Here is a 13051-nt window from a genome sequence, read left to right on the forward strand (position 1 = left end):
GTACACATGTCTGGAGTTAATTTGCAGCAGCATAATGCCCTGGCACACCCATTCTTTCTCTCTTTTCTCTGTCACTCTCTGAAATAATTATTTTAAAAGGATAAAAATTTTACAAAGCTCTGAAAGTACTTGGGGAAAAACATACCTACTAATAGCTAAATATTTGAAAAGTAAAAGAGTTTAATAAGAGCCTTCAATCTTTACCTTAAAATTTAAACATTTCAGATTATTTGAAAATTAAAAAATTGGGAGCCAGGCGTGGTGGCACACGCCTTTAATCCCAGCACTCGGGAGGCAGAGGTAGGAGGATCACTATGAATTCAAGGCCAACCTGAGAATACAGAGTAAATTCCAGGTCATCCTGGGCTAGAGAGAGACCCTACCTTGAAAAACAAACAACCAAAACAAAAAAATTGGGGGCTAGAGGGATGGATTAGTCATTAAGGTGCTTGCCTGCAAAGCCTAAGGACCCATGTGTAACTCTTCAGATCCCACATAAGCCATACATACAAAGGTGAGGCAAGTGCAAGGTCACACAAGCCCACTAGGTGGTGCAAGCACCCAGAGTTTGATTGAAGTGGCTGAGGCCCTGGTGCATTCCAATTCACTCCCTCTCTAAAATAAAAAATTTTTAAATGTTAAAAAAAAATTGAGCTGGGCATGGTGGCGCACGCCTTTAATCCCAGCACTCGGGAGGCAGAGGTAGGTGGATCGCCGTGAGTTCGAGGCCACCCTGAGACTCCATAGTGAATTCCAGGTCAGCCTAGGCTAGAGTGAGACCCTACCTCGGAAAAAAAAAAAAAAAAAATTGGGCTGGAGAGATGGCTTAGTGGTTGAGACACTTGCCTGCAAAGCCAAAGGACTCAGGTTCAATTCCCTAGTACCCATGTAAAGCCAGATGCACAACATAGCACATATTTCTGGAGTGTGTTTACAGTGGCTAGAGACCCTGATGCATTCTCTGTCTCTCAAATAAATAAATATTTTAAAAAATATTAAACTAGTACAAGTACTGGGTGGGCACAGTGGTACATGCCTTAATCCCAGCACTTGGGAGGCAAAGGTAGTAGGATTGCTGTAAGTTCAAGCCCAGCCTGGGACAACAGAATGAGTCAGTCTGGGCTAAAGTGAGACCCTACCTTGAAAACAAACAAACAAACAAAACAGTACTGCAAAAATGCAGAGTAGGGCTGGAGAGATTGCTTAGTGGTTAAGGCGCTTGCCTGCAAAGCCTAAGGACCCATTGAAGGGCTTCCCCTACTTTTTCCTCTAGCAGTTTCAGAGTTTCAGGTCTGATGTTAAGGTCTTTAATGCATTTGGACTTAATTCTTGTGCATGGAGAGAGAGAAGAATCTATTTTCATCCTTCTACAGATATATATCCAGTTTTCCCAGGACCATTTGCTGAAGAGGCTGACTTAACTCCAATGAGTATTTTTATTGAATATCAGGTGGCTATAGCTACCCAGACTTACATCTGGGTCCTGTATTCTGTTCCACTGATCTACATGTCTATTTTGTGCCAGTACCACACTGTTTTTGTTACTATGGCTCTGTAGTATAGGTTAAAATCAGGTATGGTAATATGACAAGCCTTATTTTTGTTGCTCAATATTATTTTAGATATTCGAGGTTTTTTTGTGATTCCAAATGAATTTTTGGATTGTTTATTCTATTTCCGTGAAGAATGCCTTTGGAATTTTGATGGGGGATTGCATTAAATGTGTAGATTGCTTTAGGTAAGATTGCCATTTTCACAATATTGATTCTTCTGATCAAGGAACAAGGGTTGTTTTTCCATTTCCTAGTGTCTCCTGCAATTTCTCGCCTGAGTGTTTTATAGTTTTCATTGTAGAGGTCCTTTACTTCCTTGGTTAGGTTTATTCCAAGGTACTTTATTTTCTTGGATGCAATTGTGAATGGGAGTAATTCTCTGATTTCATCCTCTGTGTGTTTGTTAGCATATAGGAGGGCTACTGATTTCTGTGCGTTTATTTTGTATCCTGCTACATGGCTGTAGGTATTTATCAACTCTAACAGTTTGCTGGTAGAGTCTTTAGGGCCCTTTATGTATAGAATCATGTCATCTGCAAATAATGATAACTTGATCTCTTCCTTTCCAATTTGTATCCTTTTTATGTGCACCTCTTGCCTTATTGCTATGGCTAAGATTTCCAGTACTATATTAAGTAAAAGTGGGGACAGTGGACACCCTTGTCTTATTCCTGATTTTAGTGGAAAAGCTTTCAGTTTTTCCCCAGTTAGTAATATGTTGGCTGTAGGCTTGTCATAAATAGCCTTTATTATGAGATATGGTCCTTCTATCCTCAGTCTCTGTAGGACTTTTATCATGAAGGGATGTTAGATTTTGTCAAATGCTTTTTCTGCATCTGAGATGATCATGTGATTTTTGTCCTTCAATTCATTTATATAATGTATTACATTAATCAATTCGTGTATGTTGAACCATCCCTGCAACTCTGGGATAAAGCCTACTTGGTAAGGGTGAATATCTTTCTGATATATTCTTGTATTCTGTTTGCAATATTTTGTTGAGAATTTTTGCACCTATGTTCATGAGGGAGATTGGACTGTAATTTTCTTTTTTTTTTGTTCTATCTTTGCCTGGTTTTGGTATCAGGGTGATGCTGGCTTCATAAGGAATTTGGTAGGATTCCTTCTTTTTCTATTTTATGGAAAAGCTTAAGAAGCAGTGGTGTTAGTTCTTCCCTGAAGGTCTGGTAAAATTCAGCAGTGAATCCATCTGGGCCTGGACTTTTTTTAGTTGGGAGATTTTTGATAACTGGTGGATCTCCATACTTGTTATAGGTCTATTTAAGTGATTAATCTCATCTTGATTTAATTTAGGTAGGTCATATAAATCAAGGAAATCATCCATTTCTTTCAGATTTTCATACTTAGTAGAGTATATGTTTTTATAGTATGTCCCTATGATCTTTTTTAATTTCTCTGGCATCTGTTGTGATGTTGCCTTTTTCATCTCTAATTTTATTAATTTGTGTCTCTTTTCTCTTTTGGTCAGATTTGCTAAGGGTTTATCAATCTTGTTTATCCTTTCAAAGAACCAACTCTTTGTTTCATTGATTCTTTGGATTATTTTTGTGGTTTCTATTTCATTAATTTCTTCCCTAATCTTTATTATTTCTTCCCATCTACTGATTTTTGGTTTGCCTTGTTCTTCTCTTTCCAAGGCTTTAAGGTGAGGCATTAGGTTGTTTACTTGCGACCTTTCTAATTTCTTTTTTTTGTTTGTTTGTTTATTTATTTATTTATTTGAGAGTGACAGACAGAGAGAAAGAGGCAGATAGAGAGAATGTGCACGCCAGGGCCTCCAGCCACTGCAGACGAACTCCAGATGTGTGCGCCCCCTTGTGCATCTGGCTAATGTGGGTCCTGGGAAATTGAGCCTTGAACCAGGGTCCTGAAGCTTCACAGGCAAGCACTTAATCACTAAGCCATCTCTTCAGCCCCTAATTTCTTAATATAGACACTTAAAGATATAAATTTACCTCTTAGGACTGCCTTCATTGTGTCCCAAAGGTTTTGGTATGTTGCTGTAAGCACTTCTCTTAATGTTCATATCCATATATTAATGCTACTCTCACTTTTGGTTAGAGAAGCTTCTTTTTGCAGATGGCAGTGACCTCTGGGATGACCCAAAAGGCACCATACTGATGAGAAGATATGATGGAGGAGTGCTCAGCACTGAAACATCTCTATCACACCTTCCAAGGCTCAGTGTACATTATGGAAGAGGTGGAAGAAAGAATGTAAGCGCCAAAGGAAGGGTAGGACTGCTTACAATGCAATCTTCCAGACAGAAATTGGCCTGGACATCTGTGACCTAGCAGTGCCTAGCACCACCATCACAAGACCCTCATAATAGAAGGACAAGATGACAACATCAAGATTAAAGAGAGACTAATGGAGAGAAGGAGGGATATGATGGAGTGTGGATTTGTGAAGGGGAAAGTGGGGGAGAAGGGAATTATCATTGTTTATTGTCTGTAAGTATGGAAGCTGTAAATAAAAAAATAACAAAAAAATAAAATGGCAGATTTCTACTGAAACAAAACATACTTTGAATCTGTCTATGCAATGTCAGATAGACCCAAATTGAGGGATATTCTACAAAATCATGGTACTGTTCTTCTCCAAACTGTCAAGGTCAACAACTTGAAAATGCTGAGGCACTATTCTATATTCAAGAGGTCTGATCACTAAAGATCACTAAAAGTCAGTGATCCTAAACTAAACTGAGTTCTGGACTTGGGGACATGAGAGAACTGTAAGAACATTAGTGGGATTAATGAAAGAATGTGAATAGGGCTGGAGAGATGGCTTAGCGGTTAAGCACTTGCCTGTGAAGCCTAAGGACCCTGGTTCAAGGCTCGGTTCCCCAGGTCCCACGTTAGCCAGATGCACAAGGGGGCGCACGCGTCTGGAGTTCGTTTGCAGAGGCTGGAAGCCCTGGCGCGCCCATTCTCTCTCTCTCCCTCTATCTGTCTTTCTCTCTGTGTCTGTCGCTCTCAAATAAATAAATAAAAAATTAAGAATGTGAATACAGGCTCTGGATGAGTTAACAGTAATGCATCATGTTAAGCTTCCCAGGCTTGACAACTGTATTGTCACTATACAAGGCACTATCTTGTTCTAAGGAAACAGACTGAAGTATTGGGAAGTACAAATGCAGAATGTCCAGTTTACTTTCACATGGTTCATGGAAGGGGAAGGGCAGGAAGGGTAAGAAACCCAAGTGGGGTGAATATAAACATCCACTGTTTATAAGGGATATATGGGAGTTCCTTCTACTAGCTGAAACCTTTTTGTTTGTTTGTTTTTCAAGGTAGGGTCTCACTCTAGCCCAGGCTGACCTGGCATTCATTCTGTGGTCTCAGGGTGGCCTCAAACTCACGCCAATCCTCCTACCTCTGCCTCTCAAGTGCTGGGATTAAAGGTATGCACCACCACACCCAGTTTAGCTATAACCTTTCCGTATATTTGAAATCATTTCTGTTTGAAGGTTAGAAAGAAAACAGCATAAAAATACACAGAATAGGGCTGGAGATATGGCTTAGCGGTTAAGGTGTTTGCCTGCAAAGACAGAGGACCTTGGTTCAATTCCCCAGGACCCACATTAGCCAGATGCACAAGGGGTTGCATGTGTCTAGAGTTTGTATGCAGTGGCTGGAGGCCCGGGAGCGCCCATTCTCTCTTTTCCTCTCTCTGACTCTTTTTCTTTCTTTCTCTCTCACAAATAAATGAATAAAAATAAAGTATACACACATGCACAATGAATAGGTTATCAGCAGCCAGAAGAAAATCCTAGAAACAATATAGAGGTATAGTGACAAATGCCTGTAACCCTTCCAAAGGCAGAGACAGGAGCAACCCAAGTTCAGTGCTAGACTAGCCTACGTAACAAGATCCTAAAAATACAGACAGAAACAATAAAGTTGTAAATTGATCTTTGATTTTTTTTTTTATACTGGGTTTGGTGGATTTGGGATTATTCCTATAATCCTAACAGAATGCCAGCTGAGTTGGAGGCCTGAAAGAAAGTTCAAGATAAACCAGGGATACCTAACAATATCGTCTCAAAAAAAAAAAAAAGAAAAAAGAAAAAAGTTTTTGGCTTCTTCATTAGAATGAAAACAGATTCTAGGCTAGATGGCCAAAGCCTGAGATGCAGCATTCAGGAGACTGAGAAAGGAGGATTGTGATGAATTCAACGACAGTTTGGTCTACACAGAGAAGCAACCTTATCAAAAAAAAAAAAAAAAAAAAAAGAAAGCTGGGCATGGTGGCACATGCCTTTAATTCCAACACTCAGGAGGCTGAGGTAGAAAGATCACTGTGAGTTCAAGGTCAGCCTGGATTAGTGCAAGACCCTACCTCAAAAAAAAAAAAAAAAAAAAAAAAGAGAGAGAGAGAGAGACAGAGAGAGAGAGAAAGATTTTGCCTAGGTACACAAAAATTGTCTACTCTGGCTAAGAAGACAGCTCAGGCAGTTAAAAGTGCTTGCTTGCAAAGCCTGTCCAACCAGGTTTGATCGCCAATACCACATAAAGCCAGATGCACAAAATGGCACATGCATGTGGAGTTCGCTTATAGTGGCAAGACCCTGGTGTGTCCATGTGTGCGCTCTCTCTCTCTCTCTCTCTCTCAAATATAAATAAAATATGTTAAAAAATGGTCTGATGAGTGTGGTTGTGCACACCTTTAATCCCAGCACTCAGGAGGCAGAATTAGGAGAATCGCTGTTGGTATGAGGCCAGCCTAGGAATACAGAGTGAGTTTGACCCTATTTCAAAAAAAATTAAAAAAAGGGCTGGAGAGATGGCTTAGTGGTTAAGGCACTTGCCTGCAAAGCCTAAGGACTCAGGTTTGACACCCCAGAACCCATGTAAGCCAGACGCACTAGATCATGCATGCACACAAGGTCACATATTTGTACAATGTCATACATGCACTGAAGGTGGCAGATGTGTCTGGAGTTTGACTACAGTAGCTGAAGGCCCTGGTGCACATGTGCATACGTGTTCTCTCTTTTGCATGAAAATACATAAATACAAAGCATAATATTAAACGGCAGGGTACTAACCTTCAGTTCTTTATAATTTTTGTTTAGAACACGTTAACAAATCAAGTTGCTTTATATACTTAAATAATACAAGGTATAGTTTCTCAGATCTGAAATGTGATAAAGTACATGACCTAAATATTATGACTTCAAGCCAATAAATTAATCTCATTTCAAACTAATGTTTTAAAACATAGTTTTGGGCTGGAGGGATGGCTTAGCAGTTAAGGCATTTGCCTGCAAAGCCAAAGGACCCAAGTTCAATTCCCCAGGACCCACATAAGCCAGATGCACAAGGGGGTGCATGCGTCTGGAGGTTGTCTGCAGTGGCCAGAGGCCCTGGTGCACCCATTTTCAATCTCTCTCTCTTCCCCTCCCTCTTCCTCTGTAAAATAAATAAATACAAAATACTTAACATAACAAAAACAAAAACAAAAAAAACCATAGTTTTATTAGGCTGGGCATGGCAGTGCATACCTTTAATCCCAGAACTTGGGAGGTAGAGGCGGGAGGATTGCTGTGAGTTCAAAGCCAGCCTGAGACTGAATTCCAGGTTAGTCTGGGCTAGAGGGAGACTCTACCTCAAAATAAATAATAATAATTAAAAAGTTTTATTTACTTGCAAGCAAGTGAACGAAAGAGAGAGGGAATATGGGTGCACCAGGGCTTCATATCATTGCAAACAAGCTCCAGATGCACATGTCACTTTGCAAACCTGGCTTTACATGGGTCCTGGGAAATCAAACCCAGGCCTTTAGGCTTTGCAAACAAGCACCTTTAGTTGTTCAGCCATCTCCCCAGCCCTGAAACTAATTTAAAAAAAAATTATTTTAGTTATTTGAGAGAGAAAGAAGCAGATAGAGCAGGTAGAGGTCTCACTCTAGTCCAGGCTGACCTGGAATTCACTATGTAGCCCTGTAAATGGACTCCAGATATATGTGCCACCTTGTACATCTGGCTTATATGGGTCCTGGGTAAATGAACCTGGGTTCTTTGGCTTTGCAGGCAAGAGTTTTAACCTCTAAGCCATCCCTCCAGGCCTATTTATTTTTTTTTATTAAGTAGAAACCTATATGGATATATCATATGTTAGTGTGAAACTAATATTTAATATAATTCCCAGGAGAATCTAGAAAAGGCACACAGTGATGCAGTTTCAGACTGAATTACCTTGGCTTCTAATCAGACTTCCCTTACCAGCGTGCTCATGCTCAATCGACTAGGTTAAACTTTGTTCTACATAACATATAATCTAGCTCCATTAAATACAGCCTTCTCTTTACTCTAGAACTCAACATTATTTTTTTTTATATTAATCATTTTATTTATTTGAGAGAGAGGGAATGGGCATGCCAGGGCCTCTAGCTACTGCAAACAAACTCCAGATGCATGCGCCACCATGTACATCTGGCTTATGTGGGTACTGGGGAATCGAACCAGAGTCCTTAAGCTTAGCAGGCATACACCTTAACCACTATGCAATCTCTACAGCCCTCAACATTACTTTTATAACATACTGGATAAGTACTAAGAGAAAATTTGTTTATTTTTACTCTTTATATATTTCAAAAAGTACTTGCTTAAAAACAAAACAATTATCTTTGCTTGCACTGCTCTTTTTAGCTCAAAAGAAGGATATGTTAAATCTTGAGACGCAAAGTCAGCATTCAACTATCTAATCTGATGAAGAGAAAACTTTAAGTTTGGCTCTAGACTTACGGTGCCATGATTCTTTTGGAAGCGAATGACTTCTTGTTCATCTTCAAATGTGCTACCCAGTACCAGCTGAGTAACAGACTTCATAGCAAAACCAAGCATGTGCTGGCCAAGGGGGATGTGCTGGGACTCTGGGTAGGAAAGCCACTTGTCTAACACTTCTTCTGAAAGCTGAAAGAGAACAGAAAATCACATTCGTTGACTAGTTTCTCTCTCTGTCTTTTCTTTCCTACTGTGTGTGTGTGTGTGTGTGTGTGTGTGTGTGTGTGTGTGTATAGTGATGGTGGATCTCACTATGCAGCTTAAGTTGGCCTTGAACTCATGGTGATCTGCCTGCTTGGCTCCCTGAGTGCTGAGACCGCAAGCATGAGCCACCGCACCCAGCCTTCTCGCTGTGTCTCAGGAGAAATGCAGTAAGTACGCACACAGACCCCCACCTCCACCTAGGAGAGCAACTTCAGTGATTCAGGCTTGGCTTCAGTTAAAGGGTTGGTTTGTAAAATGAAACGGCCAATCCAGCAATAAAACCAGAAGTTTTAAGTTAAAAAATAAATCTAACAATTTACATGGTACACGTACACGCTGCCTTGATTACTGCGGTTTATATGTTAGATCTTGAAATCAGATGGTGTTACAGTCAGGTTCATGTTGCTGGCAGGAAACACCCAACCAAGAGCGGCTTCTGGGGGAACAAAGGGTTATTTTGGCTTACAGACTCGAGGGGAAGCTCCACGATAGCAGGGGAAAACGATGGCATGAGTAGAGGGTGGACATCACCCCCTGGCCAACATCAGGTGGACAGCAACAGCAAGAGAGTGTGCCAAACACTGGCAAGAGGAAGTTGGCTATAACACCCATAAGCCTGCTCCCAACAATACACTGCCTCCTGGAGGATTCAATTCCCAAACTGCCACCTGTTGGGGACCTAGCATTCTGAGCATGTAAGTTTATGGGGGACAGCTGAATCAAACTCCTACAGCTGGGTTAAGCTCTTCCTGGCTTCATTCTTTGAAGTAACTCACTGGTTCTCCTGCCTGCTCAAATCCACCACTGAATCCATCTAGTTTGTTGTTGTTGTTGCTTTTGTTTGTTGAGGTAGGGTCTCACTCTAGCTCAGGCTAACCTGGATTCACTATGTAGTCTCATGGTGGCCTTGAACTCACGGTGATACCTCCTACCTCTGCCTCCCGAGTGCTGGGATTAAAGGCATGTGCCACCATGCCCGGCTGTGAAGTTTTAATTTTTATGCTTTTCAGCTCTAGATTCGTGTGGTACTTTGAAAACTTGTCTATTGATAGTATTTGCTGAAACATCATTCTCTTAGTTTCCTTTGACTTTTGGTCCACAACTCGAGACAGCTAGGCAGGATGTCTGACATCCTTATGAAGTGTTTCTATTGAGCTCCACCCCTACGAATCAGCCACACTACCTTCTTACTTCAAACCTAATTAGAATTTTGTTGTTGTTGTTTTTGTTTTTCAAGGTAGGGTCTCCCTCTAGTCCAGGCTGATCTGGAATTCACTATGTAGTCTGAGGGTAGCCTCAAACTCACGGTGATCCTCCTACCTCTGCCTCCCGAGTGCTCTAATTAGAAATTTAAGAGACTGAGGCTGGGGAGATAAAGTGCTCTCCACTCAAGCCTGAGTAGCCAAGTTCCATCTTCAGACCCCATATAACAAAAGTTCCAAGAAATTTCAATGGGATCATCTTTTCAACAACTGAATAGATATGTAAGAAAATTACACTTTATGCCTATTTCATGCGATATACAAGAACTAACTGGAAAAAGATCATAGACCTAAACGAATGAGCAAAAAAAACTGCAAAGCTTAGAGAGGAAACCACGTGAAACAGCTGCAGATGTCTCGTAGTTCTCATTCCAGATCCCAGCCAAGCTGACAATCAAGATAATGTCATAGCAGGCCAGGTAACATGTACATATCCAGTTCTGTTTCTTTGGAGAATTGTGACGGTGAGGAAAGTGTATTTTGTCTTCTTCCTGGCAACTGCTGGATATGTTTGGTTATTTCTTGGCATTTGATCAAAAAGCCTGATGGCCTAGTTTGATTCCCCAGCACCCACAGAAAGCCAGACACACAAAGGCCCTGGTGCACCCACACTCATTCTTTGCCTCTTTCTCTTTGTCACTCAAATAAATAAATTGCACTATATATTTTTATTTTTTGATAGTATATTTTTCATTGTTTATTATTGAACTATATATATTTTTAATGAGATAGTCTAACTTTTCTCTGGTAAGTTTATACTCTGTAAAACAATACTTGTGAAAACAAGGGACTAGGGAGGATACAAATGGTTTCCTAAATGCAAAAGGTTACTCTTAGCATTGTTTTTCCCAGTGTTGAGGGCTGAAGTCAGGGACCTGTCTTTCTAGGCTCTTTCACTAAGCTAAATGCCGAACCCAAAGGATCAGTATTGGGATAATATGTTCTGTAGCAGTAATCTGAACTGTGACTATCTCACCATAGTATCATACCATTAGTGATCACACAACTAGGTGGTTAAGTACTTTCAGCCTTTGCTGGCTGAGTCTTTTCTTCTCTCTTTTTTCTTAGAAATCACTTATATCACACACTGAGCTGTGATTTGCTCACTCCTTAATCCATTTGTCTGCTAGTACCCTGTTACATAACACAAGTATCATTAGTGACTCATCCTACTTTTGTAGGTTCTCTAGGCAAACATACTGAGTACATCAGCTAGAAGATTATGTAAATCCCTTTCAGGGTATGAATGGTATTTCAAGTAGGAATTCCAGTGAGCTTCATTTGGTAGTTCCATATTACACAATAACTTACTATTGGCAGAAATGCTCAAATATAAGATAAATGTTTTTCTAACCTATCTCTTTCAAGAGACTAGTAGGAAAGGAGGTCCATGGAGGAGGGATAGGTAAGAGGATAAAGGAAGGTGGTAGGAGGGGAATATGATCAAGGTGCATTGTACATATGCATGGAGGATGTCAGTAAAAGGGTTAGCCAGGCATGGTGGTGCATGTCTTTAATCCCAGCACTCGAGAGGCAGAGGTAGGAGAATCACCATGAGTTTGAGGCCAGTCTGAGACAACATAGTGCATTCCAGGTCAGCCTGGATTAGAGTGAAACCATACTTGTAAAAACAAAACAAACAAACAAAAAGTTTATAAAAAGCCCATCAGTGCTGGGCGTGGTGGCACACGCCTTTAATCCCAACACTCCCGAGGCAGAGGTAGGAGGATCACTGTGAATTCAAGACCACCCTGAGTCTACACAGTGAATTATTCCAGGTCAGCCTGAACTAGAGTGAGACCCTACCTCCAAAAAAAGAAAGAAAGAAAGAAAGAAAGAAAGAAAGAAAGAAAGAAAGAAAGAAAGAAAGAAAGAAAGAAAGAAAGAAAGGGGGAAAGAAAGAAAGAGGGAAAGAAAGAAAGAGGGAAAGAAAGAAAGAAAGAAAGGGAGAAAGAAAAAGTTCTTCAATGACATTCTTGGAAGGGTAGAATCTACTGACATATTAAGAAAAAATATTGGGCTGGAGAAACGGCTCTGAGGTTAAAGCACTAACCTTGAAGCCTAAGGACCCAGATTTGCTTAGCCAGTACCCATGTAATGATAATTCAACAGATAAGATTGTGGGGTTTTTTTTGTATATTTGTTCATTTGTTTTGTAAATTTTTTTTCATGTTATTATTTTTTTATTTATTATTATTATTTTTTAATTTTTATTAACATTTTCCATGATTATAAAATATATCCCATGGTAATTCCCTCCCTCCCCACCCCCACACTTTCCCATTTGAAATTCCATTCTCCATCATATTACCTCCCCATTACAATCATTGTAATTACATATATACAATATCAACCTATTAAGTATCCTCCTCCCTTCCTTTCTCTACCCTTTATGTCTCCTTGTTAACTTACTGGCCTCTGCTACTAAGTATTTTCATTCTCACGCAGAAGCCCAATCATCTGTAGCTAGGATCCACATATGAGAGAACATGTGGCGTTTGGCTTTCTGGGCCTGGGTTACCTCACTTAGTATAATCCTTTTCAGGTCCATCCATTTTTCTGCAAATTTTATAACTTCATTTTTCTTTACCGCTGAGTAGAACTCCATTGCATAAATGTGCCACATCTTCATTATCCACTCATCTGTTGAGGGACATCTAGGCTGGTTCCATTTCCCAGCTATTATTATTGAGCAGCAATAAACATGGTTGAGCATGTACTTCTAAGGAAATGAGATGAGTCCTTTGGATATATGCCTAGGAGTGCTATAGCTGGGTCATATGGTAGATCAATCTTTAGCTGTTTTAGGAACCTCCACACTGTTTTCCACAATGGCTGGACCAGATTGCATTCCCACCAGCAGTGCAGAAGGGTTCCTTTTATTCCACATCCCCGCCAACATTTTTGATCATTTGTTTTCATGATGGTGGCCAATCTGACAGGAGTGAGATGGAATCTCAATGTAGTTTTAATCTGCATTTCCCTGATGACTAGTGACGTAGAACATTTTTTTAGGTGCTTATATGCCATTCGTATTTCTTCCTTTGAGAACTCTCTATTTAGCTCCTTAGCCCATTTTTTGATTGGCTTGTTTGATTCCTTATTATTTAACTTTTTGAGTTCTTTGTATATCCTAGATATTAATCCTCTATCAGATATATAGCTGGCGAAGATTTTTTCCCATTCTGTAGGTTGCCTCTTTGCTTTTTTCACTGTGTCCTTTG

General features: G+C 40.2%; 1 protein-coding gene across 7 annotated transcripts in view; it reads right to left on the minus strand.

Annotated features, from left to right (window-relative positions):
• Window positions 1-13051, minus strand: part of LOC101611957 (cytochrome P450 20A1) — a 58215-nt gene that overhangs the window by 25551 nt on the left and 19613 nt on the right. For 6 of the 7 annotated variants that reach the window (XM_045148146.1, XM_045148148.1, XM_045148153.1 and 3 more), the window contains one exon: window positions 8323-8490. In XM_045148146.1, coding sequence (XP_045004081.1) covers window positions 8323-8490 — 168 coding nt within the window. Of the gene's footprint in view, window positions 1-8322; window positions 8491-8898; window positions 8976-13051 lie in introns of those variants that run through there. The other variant, XM_045148149.1, reaches the window with a different exon arrangement.

The sequence above is a fragment of the Jaculus jaculus genome, chromosome 4 (genome assembly GCF_020740685.1).
Source record: "Jaculus jaculus isolate mJacJac1 chromosome 4, mJacJac1.mat.Y.cur, whole genome shotgun sequence".
Classification (NCBI taxonomy): Eukaryota; Metazoa; Chordata; class Mammalia; order Rodentia; family Dipodidae; genus Jaculus; species Jaculus jaculus.